Here is a 25,956-nt window from a genome sequence, read left to right as displayed (position 1 = left end):
TACCTGTAGTGGAGTTAGACTTCATACCTGCTCACTGGTGCAAAACCTGAATTAGCAAAGTGTGGCTCTGGCTCCAGCAGCTCTGTGCTGCAGCCTTGCCTTGCGCTGGCAGAGAGGCACTGGGCCTGCTTCTCATCCACGTGTCCCCAGCCTTTCTGGTCACCCTCAAAGCTCCAGTGGACACATGGATGACACAAGAGGAGGTCTTAGCCATGCTTTTATGAGACCCAAGGCACTAGGTTGCGGGTCAAACTCCTGGCATGTTCCCCAAGCAAGTGGGGAACGGGTTAATTTTTCTCCTGACATGGGTGCAGCTGTTCTTCCACAGTGTTTAACCCTTTAGAGCATTTTTGCAAGTGTTTCTGAAAAAAAACCCAACACCTCCCCCCCCCAAAAAAAATCTCAAACCTATTTTGTTGTATTTTTCTCCTTCCAAAACAATCCGATTAGAAACTTACCTTCCCCCTGTTACCATCCCTCCTCCTCATATCAGTGCTGGTTTCATGTAGCAGCTCAAGTGAGGCAAGATAGTCACTAAGAGAGGGGAAGTTTCAGCCCTTTCCACCTGATCTTGATTTTTAATGGTATTCTTGTGCCTTTTAGAAAGGGCATCTCCAATGTACCGGAGTGACTGACGGATCTGCCCACCGTCATCCCCAGCAGTGTCGTGGGAAGGGAGGGTATCAATGTAGAGGGCAGAGACGATGGGCTCCTACCTGCCAAAGGGACTTTGTCGAAGGGGAAAGAAGCATAAGGAGCAAACTGAAAATATACCGGGATGAGGGGCATCTCTCCCTTTGAATGGTTTGTGTTAATCCCAGACTGGTCAAAATAGACATTGGGGACAGGCAGCAAGCTATTATGAGCCTGGAAACTTTGTAGGAAGACACTGGAGAGGCAAGTTTAGCATTACTGGGTTTTGCCAGGAGCTGAGGAGGGAGTGGACCAGTCCACTTGGCATGTAGCAAGCAGAGGAGCTATTTGGAGCTGGCAAGCTGCCTTAGGATCCTGTTAGCAGCTACACAGTACCAGAGCTAGCATGTGGAGTAGTAATTCGGAGGGGATTTGGAGGAGCATCCCAGGGAAATATTTGTGCATGTGGTGGGGGCCATGGGTCAAATACAGGCAGGGGACAGCTGGCTTTTCTTGTGAGCTGCTGCCTCTGGGTGCCTCAAACCTCGAGTCTACCATCCACGTGATGCGACGGRTGCAGTTAAAAATACCACTGCAGTGCTTTCTCCTAATGGCCAGCTGAGATGATGATGGCATTGTGGTTTTGGAGGGGCCATGGTTTGTGTTTGGAGTGTGGTCTGAGAGCTGTGCTTAGCATGTGATCGTTCTGTGGCTGGTATTTCCTGCTCTGTGCTGTCTGGTGTCCCACTGAAGCAAGCAGTTTGCAAAGGAGCTTCCTGAGCCCAGACCCACAGCCACAAAGTGCTGGTTTGTATTTGCTGTCATTGTCCTGTTACTGGATCTCGTGACCGCTTCACAGGGGAGGAAGATCGGGTCCCCTTCAGTAGCATTGTGCGTATTTCTGGGTTATTAGAAGAGCAGGTCTGTGCCCAGGTATTTTCTGGATTCATTTCAAGCACCTCGAAATCCACGTATGTTTTGGGTTTGATGGATGTAATCAAAATGGGAAAAGGGCAAGAGACTGGGGAAGAYCGAGGCAGTATGAAGTTGCAAGACAGGAAAATCCACTTTACTTTTAGAGGTTTGCATCAGTGKATGACATCCAAGGCTGGTCACATCTCTGGCTGGTCTTGTTGGGGAGGCCAGTGGCAGACGTGTCTGTGCTCTGCACTAGCAGCTTCTACTCCTCACCCTGCTGGATCCGTTGACATCTCTTATTGATTGTAAAAGTTATTTATGGGTCACTGGGGAAGGAGCTTCTTTGATGCCCACCATTTTGCTGGCTTGCAAAGTGGTACACATAGAGTGTGGTTGCTTCTGAGATCAATCATTCCACAGACATCTTGCAAACAGTTTCTGTGAGATGTAGGGCTCAGCAGGCTTTTTTTTTTTTTTTTGCCTGTGAGGCACAGGAGATTAAATAGAGGCAGAGGAGGCAGGTGTCAGAGTGCTTGTGAATTTTTTTGCCTGGCTTAGGATCACTGGAAGGAGCAAGCAGGAAGAAGCACTTCTCTTTCCAGAAGATCCTGATACTGTGGTAGGAGGCAACAATGACCAGGTTTACCGTGCAAAAATTGGTCACGTGAACCCTCTGTAAGCTAACTTGGTAATCGCTGTCCTGGGATCCCACAGCCTCAGGTGCCATCTGGGAGCAGTTYATCATTTTATAAATATGTATTGCAGGAGTGTAAAAAATACCCTAAAGTTCAGAATTTTTACTAAATAGGAAAAAGGACCAGTTTGTGAGCCAGGGAACAACATACCCTGAGGTAACTCTTAGGGGAAAGAGGGCTGGTTTTGTACAAGGGAGATAGTGAGCAGCAAAGTAATGCAAGAGGAGGCTGTGTATGATACTCAAAGCCTTTGGTGATTTATATGCGATGCCTTGCTTGGTAGGAGTAGCACAGTGCTTTTGATGTGCTTTCTCGATAAGCAAATAAAGAGAGAAAGGAAGCATACAGCTGGGGAAGTGAACAAAAAGATAAGTAAGTTGCCCCCAGACTGACAAGAGGTTGAAGCCGTGGAACACGCTTAGTTCTCATCTTTGAAGATATGTTGCAGTGCTGCACTTGCTGTTTGCGTTCTCCTCTCCAGCTCGAGCAGMCCATCGTTTGCTCGTGCAAGCTGTGGGTATTGTGCTGACAACTGGGGCCTTCCCTAATGTTTTGCCTTTCGTTTTCATTTGCAGGCTGGTTCCCCAAGCTGCAAGGGTGCTGTCGTGACAGCGGGATCCCCATAGCCAGCTTTGCCTGCGCTTGCCTGACAAGCAGCTCGCTGCAACCACCATGGAGAGGTCGTGACCACCTAGTGCTCCGTAGCTGTAAGGTGGCTTCGAGATGGCGGCTCAGAGGATCCGGGCAGCCAACTCCAGCGGCCTGCCACGATGCAAGTCGGAGGGGACACTCATCGACCTCAGCGAGGGGTTCTCAGAAAACAGCTTGAGCGACGTCAAAGGTGAAGGAGGCCGGGGCTGCTGCTGGCATGTGTCTTACGTGTTCTTTCTGGATGTTGGTGGAGCACCAGATAATATTTAAGCTGTTTGATTTAAGGTCAAACTTCTTATAGCTCRTGGGGTTGGATGGTCCTTTATTTGTTTGCTCTAAAGTAACAGGAAGACTATCAGCTCCATCATCAAACTTTGTACTGTGGTGGAGGAAAGAAACTGCATCCCAAAATTGCTCTGCAGAGTTTGCTTGATATTTCAGGGAAATGACAAACCTTGGAGATGCCTTGATTGAAACTATCCCTGCCCCAAAGCCTGTGAGAATTTGCTGGGGGTGGCAAATGTGCAGCTGCACAGCAGCTTTCTGGTTGTGTGTTCACCTCATCCAGCACAGCCCCATGTGTCTCCCGGCTTGGTGCAAGCTTGGCCCCTAAGCATGCCTCTGTGCTGCCCCGCTTCAGCACCAYCCTGCTCAGCGCCAGCATGGGCTGGGCTTTCCCCTGGTGTGGCATAGTCCCAAGTGGCGTGTGGGATGAAGGAGAACATGGACATACATGYGGGCAGCACATGCGCACATATGGAGAAGTCTGCTTGGAAGCTGGATGCAACGCTGCTGGTTCAGCTCAAGTCACCTTTAATAGCTGCATGCTGCATCAGCCCGGATATGTTCAGAGGCACGTGTAGGTCTGGATGGAGAAAGAGAGAGGGGAAGCATGAGGATTATTTTACAAGGGAGACAAATAAAAAACAACCTGATTGAGAGAGACGGAGCGATGAATAATACACCTTCCTGTTTACTGTCTCTTCTTTTTTTTCCCCAAGATCAGAACAACAGGATATTCAGTGAAATTGAAAGGCAGCTGATTTTACAGTTTATCCATCTCTTCAGGTAGCACATGGCTGTTATTGCTGTGAGATAAAGCTAAACGAAGGAAAATGCTTTAATTCATAAGGCTGAGTGGGGGTCTCTGTTTATCACAAACAGAAAATAAGCTCTAAGTGCAGAGTGCTTTCACCACCCCCTCCGTAGGAAATGGCTGTCAGCTGTTAAGGAAGGAAAAAACAGAARTGAAATTGTGTCTCCTTGGTTCTACAGACCTTCAGCAGCCAAATCTTTGTCCCATCCAGGGCTGCAGTTGAAACCACGTGCTTTTCCTGGTTGGAGGCCTGTCAGCTCTTCACTGTAGATAATTAAAAGTTGGATTATAAATTATATCTGAGGGGTTGAGGGGAGCTCTGTCTCTGTCCAGGTGGAAGAAAAAGTTCACATCAGATAAAGCCAGTATTAGGGGCGGGGGGAAAGAAAATTATTAGAAGGAGAAAGATTGCGGAATTCTGCCTTTCCCACTCACTTCCAGTTTTAATGTTGCCATTTTTCCCCCTTAATTAAAAAAAAAATTGAGGGGAATAAAACTTATTCAGAATTTCAGACCAGTTCTCACTTCAGGGGGGCAAGCAAAGCTGTGAGAGATGGCTGGAGTTGTGCAGGCACAGCATTGTGCCCCAGCTTTTGAGAAGTGGGACCTGGATGCCATTGGTATTGCCCTGAAGGGATGCGTCCCATCCTTCCTCCCACAGGAAGATTGTGGTAGCAGCTCCCGTGCAAGAGCCAGCCCTGTGCATGCCCATCCAGCCCTTCCTGCTGTGCTGGGGTGGTTACCCTGCATCCCTGCAGGACACACAACATCCTCAGGCTTTACCTTGACTTTACATCAACATTACAAATTGTGGGGCCTGGACAAGGCTAAAAGACCTCAGCTAAGGAGCCTCTTCGAAACACAGAGGAGAGGTGCTGCTTTCTCGTGGTGCATTGCTTTCTTGAGCAGTGGCATCACATGGAATGGTCACAGCAGCACGGAGCATCCCTGAGAGAGCAAATATCAGAGAAGGGTTCACTTGTAACCCCGAGCTGTGGTTCTCACCAGCTGAAGATGTATAGCTAGTTCCATAGTGACTTCCTACCAAGGTGGCAAGAAGGTTTCAATAAGGATATTTTTAATGTGATTTTGACATTGAGTAAATGTCCTCACGACTTTCACTACCTGCTGTGAGAGGGAGGGATCAGGAAGTGGATGAATGATCAGTCATTTAGTGTGAATACAGACTCTTTTTGGCAAAATTGGAGGCCTAAAATCCTTGCTCTTGTTTCTTAAGTTACTTTTTAATTCCATAGTAGCATCGCAAGTTGCTTTATGGCTCCTAAAGGTCTACTATTTTGTAATATTTTCCTAGGGTTTGTAAGGCTGGGAGGCATCCTAACATTCCAAGCATCCTCCTTTTTCATGTAACTTTAGTGTTCGAAAAATACAGACTATCTGTAATTAATGGCTGTATGGATGACTCTGTTCTGTCATCGGTTTGTCTCCAGATTTTAAAGACTTCCGCATGAATTTTTATATTCCTCTTTTCCCTCCAGAGAGCTAGCAAGCATATTGAAACAGGTGTTGTCCTACTTCTCTTACTGCCCTGTATTTGCAAAAATGCAACTCTTCTTCCTCTCCCCTGTCAGTGTTTTTTCTTAGGTTTGTCTAGTAAGATAATGAACGTTTGAATGCGGACGTAACATTATCTGCAGCTTGCTTAAAATCAGTAAGTCCTTAACGGGAGACCAAAAGCAATAAATACAGTGACGTCTTGAACATCTGTAGTCTTTCCTGAGCTTTCTTTTTTTTTTTTTTTCTTTTTTTTTTGTAATTGGGATCTGTTAGTACAAGCAAAAGCACTTTCAGCCAGATTTGCTGTTAAAAACACCATGCTGAAAGAGAAATTGGAGATGCTGCTTAGTCCTTGACAGCACTGTGGTAAGGGGATACTGTGCTTATTTCTGATGACTCAGACTACATGGCTTTCTTTGCAAATGGTGTTGATATTTTTTGAGGAGCTTAGATATAAAAGTGGGAACATGAAGTATCCTTAGTGGATGTCCTTAGTTGTTTCTGATGATGAAATTTAGGATATTTCAAACATTCAGAAGAGGGATTATGGCAAGATGAAAACATTTTTAGCCTGCAGCCATTGTCTTGGGTTATTGTGTAATCTGCTTGAAAATCAGATGTCCCCCTTCAGCAGCAGAATTAAATATTCACAAAAATCAAAACAGCAGTGATTAAAAGAAAAAGTTGGTGGTCAAAGACATTGAGATACCACTGACCAAATTTGTAGGATAAAGGCTATGAAGGATCACCTGGGCCACATAGCCTCTTCCCCAGGTGGCATACCCTAAATTAATTTCTGTCATTTCGAATGTGAGCATTTATGTTTTTGTTTTTGTTTTTTTTTAGCCCTAGCTTTTAGGAGCTCAAATCCCCACATGCCGGGTGGAAAGAGGTTGTAGTAAAAATTGACTCCAATTCCCTCAAAACTCTCACCAACCCACCTTTTTGTGCAAAACCTATCAGTGAATTTAGAGGCTGTCCTACTCTGGCTTCTCCTGCAGAAGCAGCTGTGAGAGGCCCTAAATCAAAGGGTAGGCTATATGATCTTACTGCTAAAACACTTGACTGCATCAGGAGGAGAGCTGTTTTTCCTGCACCTGTGTTGCTATGATGGGGCTGTAACAAATTGCTTCCTCTCCTATCTGGCTTTTGCTTCTCTGCCCAGTTGCTTTGATGTTCGACCTGTTAGATTACGATCTCTTTGGAGAAGACATTCTCTCTTGCACCATTACAGATACATCAAAAGCAGTGGAGAGAGACTTTTTGTTTGAAGATTTTAGAGGGAAGAATAGTCTCTCAAGCCTAAAGATGTATGTAAAACTAACTTGGCCTTACTGGCTAAAGTAGCATGGGTTGCTTACCTGAAATAAATGCTTGTAAATAACTTGTGACTCTTGTTGATTGCTTACACTACTGTTTTTCTTCTTTACTTTGCAGTGCCTTCGCCTAGTGCCTTGTTGATTGACAATCCCACATCCTTTGGAAATGCAAAGGAAGTAATAGCAATCAAAGATTACTGTCCAACTAATTTCACCACTTTGAAGTTCTCCAAGGGGGACCACCTCTATGTCTTAGATACATCAGGAGGCGAGTGGTGGTACGCTCACAACACTACAGAAATGGGTTACATCCCTTCCTCCTATGTCCAGCCTGTAAACTACCGCAACTCTTCCTTAACAGACAGTGGGATGATAGACAATCTACTGGAGAGCCCTGACGAGGGAGTCAAGGAGTTGGACCTGCTTGGAGAATGGACTGATGTGAAAAGAAACTCAGCCAAAACCTACAATAACAATCCTTTCTTGAATGGAGTCCAGACGAACCCATTTCTTAACGGGAATTTGCAAACAATGCCCAGCTCTGACTATGAGTCCAACTCCAAAGCTGCTGTTGACTTGCTGCTCTTTGACACAGGAGCTCCTAATTCAGCAGTTTCCAGCTCAGCTGCTAATAGCAGCATGGGTAACATTTTCGATGAGTTTCCATCTACAAACAGGCTGGAGCTGGAACAGACTGCGAAACGAGACAATCCYTTCTTCAGAAGCAAACGCTCCTACAGTTTGTCTGAGCTGTCTGTTCTTCAAGCAAAGTCAGACACTCCGACGTCATCAGGTTTCTTCAGCGGCTTGAAGTCTCCCACTCCAGAGCAGTTCCAGAGCCGGGAGGATTTTAGGACCGCGTGGCTGAATCATAGGAAGTTGGCCCGGTCTTGCCACGACTTGGATTTGCTTGGTCAAAATCCTGGCTGGGGTCAGACACAACCTGTGGAGACCAACATTGTCTGCAAACTGGATAGCTCTGGTGGAGCTGTTCAGCTTCCAGACACCAATATCAGCATCCATGTGCCAGAGGGTCATGTGTGCCCTGGGGAAACGCAGCAGATCTCCATGAAAGCGATGCTGGATCCGCCACTGGAGCTGAATAGTGACAAGTGCAGCACCATCAGTCCGGTCTTGCAGATCAAACTCAGCAATATGGAGGTGAAAACCTTCATCATTCTGGAGATGAAGGTGTCAGCAGAGGTCAAGAATGACATCATGAGCAAGAGTTTGGTGGGATTGCAGTGCCTGCGGAGCGACATGAAGGAGGGGCCATACACACCAATGCAGCTGAGCTATTCATATGGGGACACAATACAAGTCCAGCTGGAGAATCTGGAGCCTTGCATGTATATCGCAGCCGTAGCACAAGGGCAGAACATCCTCTACCCTTACACTGTATGGGATTACATCAGCAAGAAGATCACGATTGGTGTTTATGGCCCGAAACACATCCACCCTTCCTTTAAAACTGTCGTGGCTGTGTTTGGGCATGAATGTGCACCCAAAACTCTCCTAGTGAATGAGGTCACACGACAGGCTCACAATCCTGCTCCCGTTGCTCTGCAGCTTTGGGGTAGACATCAGTTCACTTTRTCTCGGCCTCAGGACCTCAAAATCTGCATGTTCTCCAACATGACCAACTATGAGGTAAAAGCTAGTGAGCAAGCCAAAATTGTGCGAGGCTTCCAGATGAAGCTGGGCAAGGTCAGCCGCCTTATTTTTCCCATCGCATCTCATGATCCCAATGAGCTCTCGGACTTTACACTGAGGATACAGGTCAAGGATGACAAGGATGCCATTTTGACCCAGTTCTGTGTCCAGACGCCTCAGCCGCCTCCTAAAAGTGCCATCAAACCCACAGGGCAGAGGCGGTTCCTCAAGAAGAATGAGGTTGGTAAGATCATCCTTTCACCTCTGGCTGCCACTGCCAAGTACCCAGTTTTTCAGGACCGGCCAGTGTTGAGCTTGAGGTATGGCAAACTGCTGAAAACTGTGGTGCGGCAAAATAAAAACCACTATTTGCTGGAATACAAGAAAGGAGACGTCATAGCCCTCCTCAGTGAGGAGAAGATCAGGTTGAAAGGGCAGCTGTGGACAAAGGAGTGGTACATTGGCTACTACCAGGGGAAAATAGGCCTTGTGCACACCAAAAATGTCCTTGTGGTTGGGAAGGTCAAACCCAGCTATTTCACCGGGCCTGATCTCACTACTAGCTTGTTGCTTGAGCAAATTCTGAGACCSTGCAAATTTCTGACCTATATTTATGCCTCAGTGAGGACTCTGCTCATGGAGAACCTCAGCAGCTGGCGGTCGTTTGCCGATGCGCTGGGGTATTTGAACCTGCCACTCACGTTTTTCTGCAGAGCAGAGCTGGACAGTGAGCCAGAGCGAGTGGCCTCCGTGTTGGAGAAGCTGAAGGAAGATTGCAACAACACTGAGAACAAGGATAGGAAATCTTTCCAGAAGGAGCTGATGACGGTGAGTCCAATGTCTACTGGGGCATATTCTCTGTGATGTATTCAGAGCGATCAGTATGAACAGGAGCTGGAAGTTTCCTTACTCAATGTGCAAAAATGAAATGTATTTTTAAGGTCTTCTGCAGCCCATTCAGCACAGCCAGGTGGAAAATTCTGCCCTGTGATTATGTGTTGGCAAGTTTAAAGATACGATGTCTGTAAATGAGAGCCCTGCTGCACAAAATACATCCACATTGTTTTGGGGGAGCAGACAGACCTGCTAAGGTAGCTAATCTGAAACCATTCAACATCAGTGGTCATTTCGGTCCAGTATTTTCAGAGCACTCAAGTGAGCACTGACATATTAGTCCTTAGGGGTATGTAAATGAGGCATGCTTCAAGGAATCACTTGAAAGTTGCTAGTCCCTTCATCCCAGATGTGATAACAATATCTGTGATGAAGCTTTTGGCTGTCATGGCAATACTGGTGACAGGACAGAAAACTAGAAAAGGGCAAGAAACATAAAAGCTATTCCTATATTGCAGTAGGTAAGCCACCTCTTGATTCACATGATTTTGCATCACTAAGTAGAGCAAAGCGTGCTGGAGAGGAATTTATGGCTACTGTGAAGAATGGGTGCTACATCTTTATGAGGCGCAACCTAAAATTATTGGTTTTTTTTAAATAATCATAACAGTGATGATGATGTCTGATCCTTCTGGATCTACCTGGTCCTTTAGTGACATCTAAACCAAGGACACCTTTGAATTAGGATGCTTTGTATTCAGCTGTGGATCATGTTTGCAAATTGTCTAAAATACCTGCCTGCCTTATGTCCTAAAAGGCTTTCTACTGGCCTCTGGGGTGAAGTGCTGTCTGTGAGTATCCTTGAGATGCCGTTAGGAAGTCTCTTACGAGAAATCATCCTCATGAGGRCAATTTCTAACGTATCATAGGAAATAAGCCAAAGAAAAGACAGGACTTACTGACTCAAAGAGATTTGCAGCTCTTGACTTTTAACAGTCTCTCCTGCAGAAGCAGATAACTGRGTTATAGCAAATCATGTGTTTTAAAGGGCCAATTTAATTATAGAATAGCAAAAACTTCTCTTGGCAGTAATGTGCATGGGCAGTGCAAGAACATGCAGCRTGCAAAATGAAGTTATGAAAATATCAATGAGTAACCTGGGTAAAAAGGACTGGAGCTAAATGAAATGAGTCATATCACTGTTTCCGTTTAATAAGAATGGTGAATTTTGAGGATTGAATATTAGGTGCAATACATTATGAAGAGTGTGAAGCCATTCATTACTCATGGAAATCCTATCTAGCATGTTCAAGGGGTTACTTGTGGATTTATTTCCTCAGCCTAATAGTGCARTAGAATTAATAACTTTATAAGAAGCCCTGTTTGACTTTTGGTGTCAGTGTGGAAAATGAGAAGGTAGTTTCTGGAAGGTGTGACTCACACCTGTTACATTGCAATTAAAGTGATCACTGGAGCTGTTGTTGTGCGTGTTCATTTAGGGTAAGTAYGTTAAAGTACAGGATTGAACTGCTCAAGGGAGCCTAGGGAACTTCAAAAGCTTAGGCTGTAATTACTGGAGGATATTGCTGGTTCCCCTGTGCTCCTGTGGCAGGCCAGACCAGTTGTCTTCCAAGTTCGGCTGGATTCTTACCCCTTTTTGAAGGGAACTTCATGCTAGTCTGATGGAGTTGGAAAAGGAAGGAGGATGGTGTTGCAGCAAGCTTTAAAACCTGAGGGTTCCACCTCTTCAGAGAGGCTCCCGTTCTTTGCAGATGTCGGTTGGCGTGATTAGCCATTTTAGTGGCCCAAAAACCATGATTGCTCTAAACTATAGGTCAGTCRCTGTGTCAAGGATCTGCTGGGTTGCAATCACTGATTTGGCCAAATCGAGATTAGAGGAGAGCGCAGGTAACCTTGCTGTGTGAGTAGCAATTTGTGGCTGATAGGGCTGTTTTGGCTGCAGACTCCAGRCAGTATCACCAGTACTGCTGCTTTTTAGGGGTTCTTGCCGTCATATGCAGTTGTTTCTTAGTCTTCAAGGCCATCCAGGAAGGAAAAATACCACTGTGCAATGTGTTTTCTTTTCTCCCRTTGTTGAAGGCAGCCGCAGGCTAGCTGGACACTGGGCTTGGCATTGTGGATGGAGCAGCGTGTTCCCATCCATTTATTCTGAAGAATGTCTATAAAGACTGAATAAAAAAGGCAGTAACAAAATGCCAATGTGTCTCATGGAGACATTTAAAATCCTCAGTGGCCAGATGCTATGTTTGAGAGGTAGAGGTAGAAGTAGCTTGTAAGTGAAAACCTTCATGAGGTGAGATCTGCTTAAAAGGGATCAACTATAGCTATATTGTCCTGCCAGCCCCAAATGGTGCTGTAGCAGAGCATGGACACTAGTTACACCTGAGTAACAGGCAGATAGGAAGAGAGCTTAGGAGGAGCATAAGGGAGGAGCTGAGTCTGTAGCCCATGTCTCCCCTCGCAGCCTGCTAGGAAGGACTTTGTGCTGCTGCCACGTGCGCTTGCCTGCTGCACCTCCAAGTGAAGCTTGAGGTGATGGTTTGCATCTCCAATCCATATGCAGAATGAAATCAATGCATTTTGGGCACAACTATGTCCAATCCCATGTTTTGCCAAAGCTCATCTCTTCTGGCTGGAGCAAAGGCTGCAGTCGAGGCTGGTTTCTGGCCTTGGAAGCAGCCCTGTGGTTCCTTCAAAGCAGGTTTTGGTCCTTGAAGCAATAGCCTCAGTGAACGACAGGGTGAAATACATATTTCCGTTGCTAAATACTTCGAGGGCTTTTTGCTGTTTGCCTTACTGCTTTGAAAACCTGTCGTAAGCATTATGGTGTCTTGTCTCTGAGGATCAAAGGCAATCTGTGGGTCATGGAAAAGCTGCGCCAGATCTAAATGGGTAGACGAACAGAAAGTTTAGGCTTTCTAGATGCTCACAAACCAGCTAACTCAAGAGGAGAGCCATTACTTGCCTGAAAAACATATTGCTCCCAAAGGGATGCACCTAGTGCAGAATCCCAGAGCGCGTTTTATTTTCCTTATTCAACTGGAGATTAATGCTGAACACTGACTCTGTTTCCTATTCTGTGTGAGATCTTTGTGAGTCTGAGCTCACTGCTGTCTAATCCTCCTTAACTTCCAGAGAAATTAGATTAAGCACAAYCTTAAAWAAATAAATAAATAGGTGTTTCAGAGGACAACAACTGAGTGGTAATATTCTTTTATTATGTTTAAATCTGATTTTATTTAACAAGTGGRCTTGCTGTTCGGCATTTGCTGGTGAGAAGAACTGGTTGGATTAAACTCTGATCTGGCCATTTCATGTTAAATTTGGGTGCCTCATTTCAAAGGAGGGGAGGAATAGTAAGCAGGCTTATCTAGATTTCAATGTTGATTGCACAAAATCATGCTTGCAGAAGTATCCACCAGTAGCCAAGCGTAGAAGAGCCTCCCAAGTGAATGACATGCCCTGTCGTGAGGGCTAGTTAATAAGTAAGCTGTGTTTAACTTTTTTCTTCTCCCTTTCTTTTTTCATCCTAGCATTAGCAGCAGTGTGTGAAGGTAACTGAGGAGAACCTTCTTCAGAAATTAGTCACCACATCAGAAAGARAGCTATACCCCTCCTCTCCTCTCTGCCTTTCAAAAGCAGACAACACACAGATTGCCTTACTAAAAAAGCCTGTAATAATTAAAATCCCAAATTTGCAAGACGCTTTGAGTTGCATTTATGCCTCTCACTACTCAGGAAGACTGCACTTTGCCGAGTGGTGCCTCAGCAGGGCCTGCATGTGCTATGTCCTTTAACAGTATTATGGACAGTATTACCTGCTCAGGTTGGCAGAGATGCTTGCACTGTGCTCAGTTCTTAACTGTCCACTGTGCTCACAAATAAGCCTTGTTTCTAAGCTCTGCTCCCATCGGGGAAGAGGTACTTTCTTCAAAAACATCTCAGGCAAACCTCATTCCAGCCAGGCCATAGTAATTGGCTGTGGGAAAAGTGTGTTTGCTTACATCTCCGTGGAAGAGCTTTAAGGTAATTTGTTTCTCCCACATGTACAGAAAGCACCCCTGTGGCCGGTTACTGCAGCCCAGATGACAGGGGGAAACTCCATTAGAGTTTGCAAGCTTTCAGCATGCAAAAACCCCATAGGTTTCAGACTTACAAGAAAAAAAAACACCTGGGTGCTTTTGTAAATGTTACTCACCTACCGCCGCATAATCGAATACACTCAAGTTGCTACATGGAAACATGCCAAGTTTCATTTGAGAAACAAGACCCAACTTGCCATACGGTGACTACATTACCTGGTCCTTTGGAGCTGGAGTTAAACGTGTGATGGGATGCAGCATTTCTMTCCCTCTGGATTTTCAATAGTGTTTTTATACAGCCTTGCATTTTTCATCCTTTCCAAGAAATGCTGCTGAAGGGGAAAATATTGGTGCCACTAGGTATGTTAGCAGAGATTGCAGAACTTATTTAGCTTTTTCTYCTCCAGACTACTTCTAAAGTTCATACAGAAAAAGCTAATTTTTCCCCCAGTCTGTTTTCCATCCATTTGCTGTGACTGCAGGTATCTGTGTGTTGCCTTTTCCTACCAAAAGACACTGCTCAGAAGCATTGGAGGGATAAAGATATTTTCTTGTTCATAGTTTGTCCAGACCCCTAAACAGCTGCTGATGGACCTGAATAGCTCTGGGTCCCCTTAATCTCCCGCAGTGTAGGATGTGTATTGCCTGGACTTAGCATGGGTGAAGCAGGCCAGCCAAAAGTTGCTTATACTAGTCCCCCATTGCTCCTGCATCCAGAAGCAATCTGCTGGCTGGTCGTAGTGCCTGTGCAGTGCTGACTTGGTGTCCAAGGTGGAAGCCATCTTCTGCCTTTTCTCTGCATTTAGGGGAGCACATCCCCACCTGCATATGTAGATATTCTCATAAGGAACTTACCTAAGTGCCGCACTGAAGTTGGTGGGAATTTTTCTGTAGGATGTAGGATTATGACCTGGATGAGGGGACAGAGTGCCRCCRCAGCAAGTTTGCTGATGATACCAAGCTGGGAGGAGTGACTGATACACCTCAGGGCTGTGCTGCCATTCACAGAGRCCTGGACAGTCTGGAGAGCTGGGTGGAGAGGAACCTCCTGAGGTTCAACAAGGGCAAGTGCAGAGTCCTGCACSTAGGGAAAAATAACCCTAGGCACCAGTACAAGCTGGGGGCTGACCCACTGCAAAGCAGCTCTGCAGAGAAGGACCTGGGAGTGCTGGTAGATGACAACTTGACCATGARSCAGCAATGTGCCCTTGTGGCCARGAAAGCCAATGGTATCCTGGGGTGCCTTAGGAAGAGTGTTGCCAGCAGGTSRAGGGAGGTGATCCTGCCCCTCTGCTCAGCCCTGGTGAGGCATCATCTCGAGTACTATGTCCARTTCTGGGCTCCCCAGKACAAGAGAGACATGGAGCTACTGGAGAGAGTCCAGCAYAGGGCTATGAAGATGCTCAGAGGGCTRGAGCATCCACTACCTTTCCAAGCCCACTGAGAGTGCAGCACTTAATGTCTTTTCAGATGAAATGATGCCTTCAGCACCCCTGGACCTTCGCTGGGCACTGTGTTCAAGGAAACTGCTCTACAGAGCCTGCACCTTAATGTGTTAGGCAGAAATAATTTCATTGACAATGGTGAATGTGTAGCACAGTGGTTTGAGGGGTGTATGACTGGTGCAATGGTGTGTATGAGCCAGATGGGAGCTGCTGAATGGGACCACAGTCTCTTCCAGCAATATTCTGCTGCGGGGATGCTTGCTCTGCCACGCACTTCCCTGAAGACCTCTCCTCCTTCAGCTTTTAACTCAAATCCCAATCCCTGCCCTCTCATGCATTTCTGTGGTAGTTAATAGGATACTAAATATTGCTGCTTCCTATAACCGCCATCTCCTCCTCCATTCCCCACCACCACCCAAACGCTGCCTTAGAAAAGTTTCAGACGTTGATTAATGTGTAATAACACTTGGGCTCTCCAGGGTGCTTTCCAAGTTAAATGCTGTTTAAGAAATCATTAGCTAATTAAAGTCCATTTCCATAATGACTTCCTTCTTGTGCTTCACTTGGTGGGTGTGAATGATTTTTGCATCATTTTACCCTGCTGGGGCAAAGAAGAAAAAGTTTTACGCCTCAGTTTCACTGAAGGCCAGGAAGAAGGAGGTACCAAAAGTTCAAAGGGCTTCACCAAACTRCCAAGAGAAACGAGTGTCAAGGCTAGCTTTAGGCCATGGGAGACTGCATGCATGCATGTGCAAGAGAGGTTAGGGCCTGATGGCCATTGAGTTGGACCAAGACAACTGCACTTGTAAAAGGGAGCGGTAAGCGTGCCGTGGCTGGCCTTCTGCAACTGTGCATGTGTAGAATGGGCTGCCTGAGGTAGCCACACACATGTAGGCAGTCTCTGTATCTGCCTGCTCCCCTTGGTTTTTGCTTTCTTCTTCAATAAGCTAAGACAAATAAGCAAAACCGGGGGGCAAAAGAGGTGTGCATGTAGAATTGTCAACCCYTAAACTGCACAGAACAACTGGCATTTGTTAGTCTTTTTCCTCAGCTTTGCACTGAAACCCCCTCAGGGTTCCCAGCGCCATGTTTACTTCGATGATGTTTTCCATGATTAGAGAATGGGAAATGAGATTCTGCATTTCAGAGCTGAAATGCAAATTCTACCTCCCTAGATGCATTTTAAGTATAGGTTTTTCTGTGCCACTTTGAAATGGWATTTGAATATCAAACCATCTTTGCTATGTTGCGTGCTCAGCTGGTGGAGCAGGCTTGGAGGCTCTCTGGGACTGATGAATACTTCAGAGAGCATTGACAATGCATAGCTTTATAGCAGTGGCAATATGGGAAGGGAGTGATTGTGCAAACTCTGTGTGTGTGTGTGTGTGTGTGTGTGTGTGTCTACACGCGCGCGCGTGCAGCTATCCTGAGAGGCTTGCGTAGGGTGAGTGAGGAAGATGGAACAAAAATTATAGCATAATCCCGAAAGCGCCTGCTGGAGGATTAAACTCTGTTGTGAACCCTGCTAATCCCAACTGGGCTAGTCACGGCTTTCAAAAGAGCCCTGAGCCTGCTCGTAATTTGTGTATTTCTGTGGCAAAAAGAATGAATTGTGAACCAGCCAGGAACTGTCTGGCACGTCTGCATTTGACGACTGAAGTTGCTCCTTACTGTCCCTAGAAGACCCTACTGCACTATGGGCTTTTGTGGAGGTTCCTTTGTGTATAGATGAAAAATATTTCATCGTTACCGCTAGTTCCCTGCTTTGGCTTTGACATTTGAGCCAGAGGCTCCATCCCTCCGTGGCCTTGTGCCCAGTCTCTCCTGAAGGGCCTCCAGGCCCATTCAGCTCTTTCTTCACCCTGTTCTGCACAGCTTTGCCACCATCTGCTCTCCCTCATTTTCCCTGGCTCTTCTAGTGCTCACGATACTCCCAGCTCCCTGGTTTCTGCTGTTCAGAAAAGCTTCCTGCAATGGGGCAGACAAAGCAAGGATGTTCCTGGCATCTCTGCAGCAGAGTGAACATGGGCCTGATTGTGTGCGGCTTGTCCTTGAGCTCTGTGCTGGACTGGGTTGGGGGGAAGTAGCCAAATACCAGGAGTATCGGGGTCTTGCATTGCTGTGGGCCATCACAGAGATGAGAGCAGAGCCCAGAAAGGCAGCAGGGAGGCCCATGTGCCGGACTGGCGAGCCCTGCCCTCTCTGCCACCTCGCTCTCTGCGAATGCCATAGCKCTTCCTTCTCTTTGTATCCCCTCCCCACACCATTCTGGCAGTGTTTTAACCCCAGCATAGACACTGGTGAAAATATACCTGCAGAGCCTTCGCAGGTAAGATAACCAGAGGTAAAGTGAACACAGCAGGCRTTTCCATTGTTGTCTGTAGGTTTCAGAGTTAACCTGCTGAGCTGAAGGGAGCAATTTGTTTCTCTCAAATCTGTTGCTTTGAGTCATTCTACATTGCTCAGTTACATGGCTCACAGTTGCTTTACTCAGTGACATTTTCTTGTTTACTGTGAGCAGCAGAAAGACCCAGAGTATCTGTCTTCTGCAGCACTAACCCCACCAGCGCCAGCCCTTTTAACTCATTAGTTACAGTTTGTTCGTAGTGGCCAGCAAGAAAAGCTATCATTTAAAAAGGCTCTTCAAACCTGTCATCCCCCGTGTTATCCAAGGAGGAATATCCACAACGGCTTAGTCAAATGTGTTTATTAACGCGTTGGTTACCGTTTTGGAACATGTGCGTCTCTACTTCCCTGAATTTCAATTTATTTTGGCTGTCCGCAGCCAAGTGACGTACTGAGGAGCCTTTTCCAGGCAGTGGCAAGTGGGGCTTTACCAAGAGCACTGCAAGAACTGGTTGTTGGATCCTTTTCCCCATTGTCCTGGTGCACGCCCCTGCTTCGCATCTGCCTGTTCTTTGGCACTGTCTGCAATTAGCAGGCTGCTCCGCGGGGAGCAGTTGCTGCCTCCTACCTCCTTTGACTCCAGGAAGAGATAAAGAGTGTCTCTCTTGTAGTGTTTGCTTGCTCTACTGTTTGCTAAATACCAGATCATTTTTGGCGTTTGTACRTCGGCGATTAACCTGTCTGCAAAACAGCACCAGATGCTTGCCCCATTTACTGTAAGCTGGCTGAGTCTCGCAGCGCTGGGGGTCACGTCCTATCAGTTCTTCAGTGCTTTTTCTCCCATCATGTCCACCAAATGGGTAACAAGCTCCTGCCCCTCAATTGTCTCACTGAGACCTCTAAAAAAGGGTGATTTGGTCCTGGTTGTATGCAACGGGAGATGTCTCGTCCCCCATGTCAGCCTGTGCCTGAACGTGCAGCGGGCTGAGCAAGCCTCTCTCCACAACACCAGGGCCAAAGTTGCCTGGGTGTGGTGGTTTAGCCTAGGTTTCCCAAGAAGATGGGTTTTTCTCTCCTCCCTACTCTTTCTCCACAACATTACTTCTTTTTGCCTCTTTTCCTGGCAAACTGAGGTGTGTTTTACCCAACCATTTTTAGCCTTGAGAAGCAAATTGTGTCCAACTCAGACCAGGGACAGCTGATTGTACCCAAAACTGCAGCTGAGCAGCTGGAAATGAGCTCCATCACGTGTGACTAGAAGAGTGTGCAGAGGGGGCATGGTACTTCTGCATCATTTATATGATTTGTAGTGGTTTGTGCTTGCTGCCTGGCGGTTTCAGAGAGGACTCCAGAGTGCAATCCTTTGCCTCTGTAGGATCATCTGAGCCCTCCTGCYCCAGATGAGAGAGCAGTGAATCTATTGGTTGTTCAATAAGGTTCTGTTGCCAGAGAGCCAGACTGAAGAGTCCTTTACAGAGGCGGTTATGAGTACAACACAGAAGTAAATGCTTTTTTAATGCACATTAAAAAAAAAATAACGCTCTTCAAATGCTTTTTCCTTTGCTTGCTTAACACGAGGGTTTATTACTTCTCTCACTAATACAGGAAGCCCATGTAAGCACTGTGCTTGAAAAGCTAATGCTGGTCCACAGCCATAATTAGATTCGAGCCCTGCTTTGCTTTGCAGYAAGCTGGAAACAGATAAGGGAATTGACATATATTTGCTTTGCAAATTGCTGGAATCGTTTCAGATGTTACCCTCTTCTCCCAGCTGTTTGCTACTGTCCCTGAGAATTGGCATTAACCCTGTCTTGGATGCTCACTGATTGTGCATCCTAATGCCTAAATGCCAGTGCCTGACACAGGCTTGCTAAAGCAGGTTTGAAATGAAAAAGAGAGGTATTAGCAGGAGAAAGGAGGAGGATTCTTGACATGTTCGGAGAATTTCTCCCCAGTTCTGCAGCTGTGATAGCTATAATAGTACCGCTGTGTCAGTAGTGGTATGATGGGTGTCATACTGCTACTCCTCATACCTGATSAGAGTCAGTGGTTCGGGGTTTTGCCCTCTTTATCCTGGAGCTGTAGTTTGCATTTGGTAAAATGAGATCCCCTGTTAAAATGCTGGGTAGCATCCTTTGTGTTCTGGCATCCTGGACCCACAGTCCTAATTCTGCTCTTTCCTTGGCTCCAGCACTTAGCAATATAAAAACAAGAGGGTACTTGACAAAGCAGAACAGCAGCAAAATAGAAGATGTAGTGAGGAAGTCCTTTTTATAGCCCAGGATTAACCTGTGGAAATGACTGCCTTCCCAGGGCAGGCATTATAGAGGGAGGTGAGGAATGATTAAATGTTTCTGGGTGGTAAACTATCCCCCAAGGGATAGTCTTTGGTTTGCCTGCTTTGTTTTGGTGTTTTTAAAAAGGGATGCTTGTTTCATGATTTCRAATACATTTCAATAGCCACTTGACCCTCAAGAGGTGACTTTTTCCGTGGATAGGGTTTGGTCCTAATGTTGTTGCATTACAAGCGCTTGACTCTGGCAAACATTGGAGAGCCTTCAGTCAGCTAGATGTCGATTCTGTTGGTCAGGTCTTGTGGCCTGATAATTGCCTTTAAACCCTTMATTTCCAAAGCCGTATCATAGATTTCTGCTATTGTAACCTGTTTTTCATTTTGAGCAGACATGAATGTGATTTTATTACCAAAGATAGCGATCCTCAGCAGATTTTCAAACCCACTCTGTCCTTTATTCCTGACTAAAGTCACTGCTCTATGGAAACCTGTTCCTGCTGTGGGTCTCCCTAGGTGAAGCATTTTCTTCTCTCCGGCTCTTCAGAGCCATTTGCACTTTAATCAATAAATGACTTAAGGAGATAGTTTCTGAACTGACTAAGGAAGGGGCAGTGGCAGTGAAAGGAGTAAGAGCATCTCAAGCAAAGCGACCACTGTGGTCAGGTCTTAAAATGCTCCAAACTGGCCATTCACCTGGGTCTCACCCCAGCTTATCTTCTCCCAGGACTGCTGTCCAGACCTTGTCCCAGAATGTTCGGTTTAACCCATGGCTGCTCAGGAAAAATCCTTGGGCCCTCTTGCTGCCTGTAGTGAAGGGACAGTTCTCCAGGTTTGGGGATGCAAGCTGCATTGATCACATTGGATTAATTACCTTGATTAAAGGCATCTGTTTTTCTCAGCTCTGAGATGCTTTAAATTGCTTATGTGGGGACTGAGCATCTTGAGTGATTGCCTGGAAAATAAAGTTATGCTGGCCAGCCCAGGCTACAGACCACATTGAACCAGGGTAGGATACCTCATTCAGTTAATGAGATTACAGCTCTGTTGAGTCTGTTGGCCTAATTTCACCAGCTGTTGCCATAAAGGAGGTGGGAGGATTTGGGAGTAACATCTTGAGAGACTTCCTTGAGTAATCCCTGGGTAACATGCCTTTTGCCACCCTCCCTGACCCTCTCTGTTTGATTTTTCATGATGGTCCTGCAGGCCTTGCTGAAAATGGACTGTCAGGGGCTGGTCGTGAGGCTCATTCAGGACTTCGTGTTGCTGACCACAGCTGTGGAGGTGGCCCAGCGCTGGAGGGAGCTTGCTGAGAAGCTAGTCAAGGTCTCCAAGCAGCAGATGGATGCCTACGAGGCCCCACACCGGGATAAAACGGGGGTGGTGGATAGTGAGGTGAGAGTGGATGGTCTTCAGTGTTGAAGGGTTTCATTTTCTGAGGTTGTTTTTGCTTGTCGCCATTGCTCCAGATGTCTTCAGCATGCTCTTATGATGTGCCTTTAGGGAATAAATGGGATTTTAATATGCTGAGGACATTATGGGGTGTTTTTACCTGGAATATGTTTGTTCGGAGATCACTGCAGGTTGGGGATAGTATTACTCGCTTGCTGGCTTTTCTGTTCCAAACACAGTGAAAAGCAGCTGCCAGAGCAAACTGTTGAGAACCTGAGCTTTGCATTCAGCTCTGCTTTTCTCCTTCCCTCTCTCCTGTGTGATGCAGGCCATGTGGAAACCAGCATATGACTTCCTGCTCACCTGGAGTGGCCAGATCGGGGATAGCTACCGTGACGTGATTCAGGAGCTGCACATAGGGCTGGACAAAATGAAGAACCCCATCACCAAGCGCTGGAAGCATCTCACTGGCACGCTGATCCTCGTCAACTCCTTGGACATGCTTCGGGCAGCTGCCTTCAGCCCACAAGACCATGAAGATTTTGCCATTTAAGTGGGGTTTCCTGGAGCGATTCATTCTTCCACATCTCGTTTGTTGGTGGTGTCTTTATTTTCTGCGTTTTCCCCCTTTTTTAGCAGTTGGTTTTAAAAATAAGTGGAGATTACTCTCCCCAGGTTTTAAGAGGCCAAAGTTTGCAAGTTCTCACCAGGACTGGAAATCAGCAGGAGCTCTCCTAGTGAGAAGGCACCCAGAGTAGATATTTTTTCTATGCTGTAGAGAATTGATACCGGTTAGACTATTTCTATTAAAAAATTTAAAGCTGGCAAGGGGTGGAGAGGGAAGTGGGAGGGAAGGATCACAAAAAGAGGACACATTTTTTAGGCAATTAAAAATCTTAATTTTTTAATGAGCAGTAAAGGTTGTAACCTCTTTAGGGAGAAGTTGTTGCTGTTTTTAATGTTGTAGAAACTGCTTTTAAATTATCGCTTTTGAGATGAACATGAATCATATAAATATATACTTAAGACAAAGCACAGTGAATGCCCTCTCCCCACCTCTGCTGTCAGACTTTGGCTAACCATCAGGCATGACTCTGTAAAACACCAAATCATCTTGGATGTCTTCAACCCAGCAAGCCTCTTACACTGAAAAGAAGCTTTTTCTTTTTCTTGTCCATAGGCCCCATGACCCTTTTGGTTGTTTTTGTTTTTTGTTTTTTTTTTAATGTACTTGCAAACATGCATTTTATCTTTTGTGGATGGAGAGATGCTCATTGCCTATTTTCAAATGCACAGGTACCATTTTTAACTGGGAGAATTGGTGTGGCCCCTCACAGCTGGCTGAGGTGATAGTTCATCCCAGCTGGTTGCTGCAGGGGATGTCTGGAAGAAGCTGGAGAGAGTTTTGGTTCAACAGAGACCTGCTCCTTGCTGCCTTGTGATAGAGGCTGGAAAGATGCTGGGAATGGTTAACCCTGCTATTGCGGTAAACTGTGCTTGGACACCTCTCACCTGGAGTTCATGTTCTGGGGCAGTGGCCAGAAGAGCAGAAGGAATTGTTGTAATCTACGTAGCCCTTACAAAAAAAAAAAAAAAAAAAAAAAAGAGGAAAAATAGAAAATGTCTCACCATCTCACCTAACTTGAAATCCAATCCAAAATTCACTGGGGACTTGTTACTCACTGGAGATTTGTTGTGCAACTTAATGCTCATTGCCATTAATTTCAGCGGGCTTTGAATTGGGCTGTTCAAGGCTACTGAATTCCAATTTAACATGTAAAGATTCTTTGCTATAAAGCCGGTGCCACTGAGTACTATGTGGCACTAAGTGCCCATACCTTTCCCCTTCTTTCCCCTTCTTTTTATAGCTAACGCTTTTGAATGACCTCCTCCTTCCTCCTGCTTCCCAGCTTTGGAATATTTTAGATGGGAGGAAAATATTTTTGCACAGAAAGATCACTTTATTTTAAGTGCAAAGTTCCTTTATAGCAAAATGCTGCTACCACAGAAGGGTTAGTTGTTAAGGATGCTTTTTTTTTCATGTCGATCCAAAAAAAGAAAACCTCAAAATTGGGAAAGATGTATCTTTTAAATCCCAGAGTTTTATACTAGTAGGAGCACACAAGAAACAGGTTACTGTGGCCTTGCTGCCAAGCAGGATGGGCATTTATCAGCCAGGTGCRGGAGATGGTAACCTTAGTCTTTTGTTTCTCCACTGCAAAGCTTAGGAAGTTGCAGGTGACATTAGCTCCCCTGCTAGAGCTGTGCTTGGGACAATTTGGCTGGCTCGTGTCGTGTGTCTTCTCCCTGTGACCTAAGATATAGGCAGCTTGATGCAATAAGCCTGGTCTGGGCAGTACATGGGTATTTAATGGGCTCTTGGTACATCAGTGGGTCATGCTAGCAGGACAGTCTCTGAAGGGAATGGTCCTCTTGCAAAAAGCAGCCTCTGTCTGCTCTCATATCCTCTTCCCCAAAACAGGTCCCTGGAAACAGTTGCACTCACTGGACCCGACAAAAAGTAAATAGCACCTTACTTTCTCCTCAGGGGCTTTAAGGAGTTTCCTATGCAACTTACTGTAGCACAGAAATAGGGTCTGTCAGGCACCTGAGCCCACCATGTWTCTGCTTTTTATCTACAAGAATAGGCCACCATAAGAGCATGTTTTCCATGCATCAAGCAAGAATCTCCTTTGCAATGAGGAAAACTTCCTGTAAGAGAAAGGTTGAGCACATGCTGACAGGCAGATCTGCTAACAGACCAGCTCATGGACGTGCCATGCAGTTTTTCTCATGTGCTTTACCCAAATATTGGCTTTTGCTTTTTGAAAGGCTTGTACTATATGAGGTTTGGTCCTGCAAACAGAGCTGTGCTGGTCCAGAGCTCTGCAGAACAACCTCACTGACGCTTGGCTGAGGCTCTTTGAGGGCTTGAGCCAGGCCAGGTTGCTTGAGGCAAACAAGGAAAGAGGTAGGAGCAAAGGCCTTGCTTGTCTCCTCAGCAGCCATTAGCTCCCCAGGGCAGAAGTTTTAGTCTCCTGCAGTTCTGACAAGTTAGGGACATCCCTGAATAATTTCAGCATTTTGTTTTCCCCCTTGTTTTTTCTAACTACCTCAAGTACCCTGTACACCCAGCTTAACATTTCAATGGCAGCCTAAAAGATACCATGCTCAGCTCTTCTGCTGTATGCATCTGCCCTCACCCTTCCTGAGAACCACATGAGCTCAGCATCACATTTGGGGATCCGTGAACTAATCGCTGTGTTAATTTGTCCCCATTCTCAATCAGAAATCCAGTCTCTGCTCATGTAGTGGGACTGAGTGTACATCCTTCAAACGCCTTTTGCCCATTAAGCGTCATGCCCTTCTCCAAAACTTTGGTCTGGGCTTTGCATTACTACAGTTTGTGCAGTAACTGGTTATTGTACTTAAATTTTAACTTTTTTTTTTTTTAAGAAAAACGTTTTTGGAAAAAAAAATAATTGTGATTAAAGCTGTTGTTATTCCAGTGCTACTGAGTAGACCTCATCTACTGTCGTTTCATGGTCACAGGGTGGCTTTGATGTGTGGGATTAATTTAATAGGTTTTCACCATATGAACAACTGTACCTCAAAGCAGCTTTCTGCATCTAGAGCCAGCGCTTCTTTGGGTCTTGAGCCTGGTTTTTAATCTCGATCAAATCTCAATTCAGGTTGTATTTCCATCGTAACCTTTTCAGAGGGAATTCACTGAAAACAATTCCACTGCAGCTTGGTGGTTTTAGGAGAGAAAAGCAAAGTATAAACTTACTTTTTCTAGCAGTGTATCTATTCCAGCCTCCCAAGCTATTGTTTGTGTCCAAGCACTAGATAAGACATAAGAATTTTTTTTTAAATGGGAGAAGATTTGGTTGCCCCTTCGCAAGATTTGTTGTAGTGCAATATCTTCCAAAGACTATTTCTGACTGTTTTCTGAATGGAGAAAACATATTTTATCCTTAGTCCAAGGCTATTTAGACAGTTGAACAAAGTGAGTGGATGCATAAAAACAGACTTTGCCATGTCTCATATTAGAGCATTGTATTGAAGAGATCAAGGCATAGAACTGCCAATTGCATAATGCACATATTCCCAAATCTTTGCTGCCAGGTTGCTTTTAACCCAGCAGGCTGATGCCCTAGCCACATGGACTTGGACTCCCACCTTGGGCTGGCGGTCACAGTGCCATCAGTGTGATCTGAATTCAGATTTCAGGACAGGAAACTGAGGTATTTAGCTATCTGGCTGTGGTGGTGGCTTCAGGTTGCCAAGGATGAAGGATAGACATGATGGTTTGATTTAATTTTTGGCAAATGCATCTTTCAGTCTGGCACAGGGATGTACATTCAGCTTGCTGAACCAGGACTGCTGCTCGTTTCAGATGACAAGGAACATATATCATACAGAGGGATGTGGTTAGGCCTTGCTTAGTACCCATCCATCTGTCCACACCTGTGTGGGTGTTGCACTGTGTTTTCCTGAAAGCTCATGGTTGTGAGGAAGTGAGAGAGCTCCAGCTGCCTTAACACTCCCTGGAATATTTTTCACTGAAAGCATCTCTGCTTGTGGTTGAAGTTTGAAAATGCTCATTCCTGGAGGTCCAGAAAATCCAGGACTTGTCTGCAGTCCTGTCTCCCAGTTGTCTGTGTGCTAGGTTTAAGAGTACATGGGATTTGCAGGTACTGGTGAAGCTTGCCTAACACACCACCTAAGAAGAGTCTGGTGCAGACTGTTGCTTGCAGGAGGATGCACATAAGCAGCCAATGAGAGCATGAGTCCACACTTCCCGGCGTGCTCGCCAGTGAGGTGTATTTGAGTTCATAGTAGTGCTGCCTTGCCCTGACAGTCTGGTGCACAAGTGGCTGAGGGCAGATGCAAGACATGCTTCACCTAGACCACTAGGAGAAGAGGTCACTGCCGAAATCTGGTTGCCTCTCCCTCTGTTGTGCTGGTTGAACTGCTTGTGCTATGCTCCTGGATCTTATCATACAAGGGACTAAATGGGCAAAGGAAGGTCTGCTATTTAACCCACACATTATGGTGCT

General features: G+C 45.8%; 1 protein-coding gene across 1 annotated transcript in view; it reads left to right on the top strand.

Moving 5' to 3' along the window:
- Positions 1-24,407, top strand: part of SH3BP4 (SH3 domain binding protein 4) — a 60,216-nt gene extending 35,809 nt beyond the window's left edge. Inside the window, exons 3-6 of the mRNA XM_085304403.1 lie at positions 2,822-3,087; positions 6,949-9,311; positions 20,708-20,896; positions 21,222-24,407. Of these exons, the coding sequence (XP_085160529.1) occupies positions 2,970-3,087; positions 6,949-9,311; positions 20,708-20,896; positions 21,222-21,446 (2,895 nt within the window). The 5' untranslated portion in view covers positions 2,822-2,969 and the 3' untranslated portion in view covers positions 21,447-24,407. The remainder of the gene's footprint in view (positions 1-2,821; positions 3,088-6,948; positions 9,312-20,707; positions 20,897-21,221) is intronic.
- The last annotated feature ends 1,549 nt before the right edge of the window (positions 24,408-25,956 follow it).

Source organism: Rhea americana, unplaced genomic scaffold, assembly GCF_003343005.1.
Source record: "Rhea americana isolate MKP2758 unplaced genomic scaffold, rheAme1 scaffold_209, whole genome shotgun sequence".
NCBI classification, from domain to species: domain Eukaryota; kingdom Metazoa; phylum Chordata; class Aves; order Rheiformes; family Rheidae; genus Rhea; species Rhea americana.
Note: the sequence above shows the minus strand (reverse complement) of the source record. Positions and strands in the feature narration are given on the sequence as shown.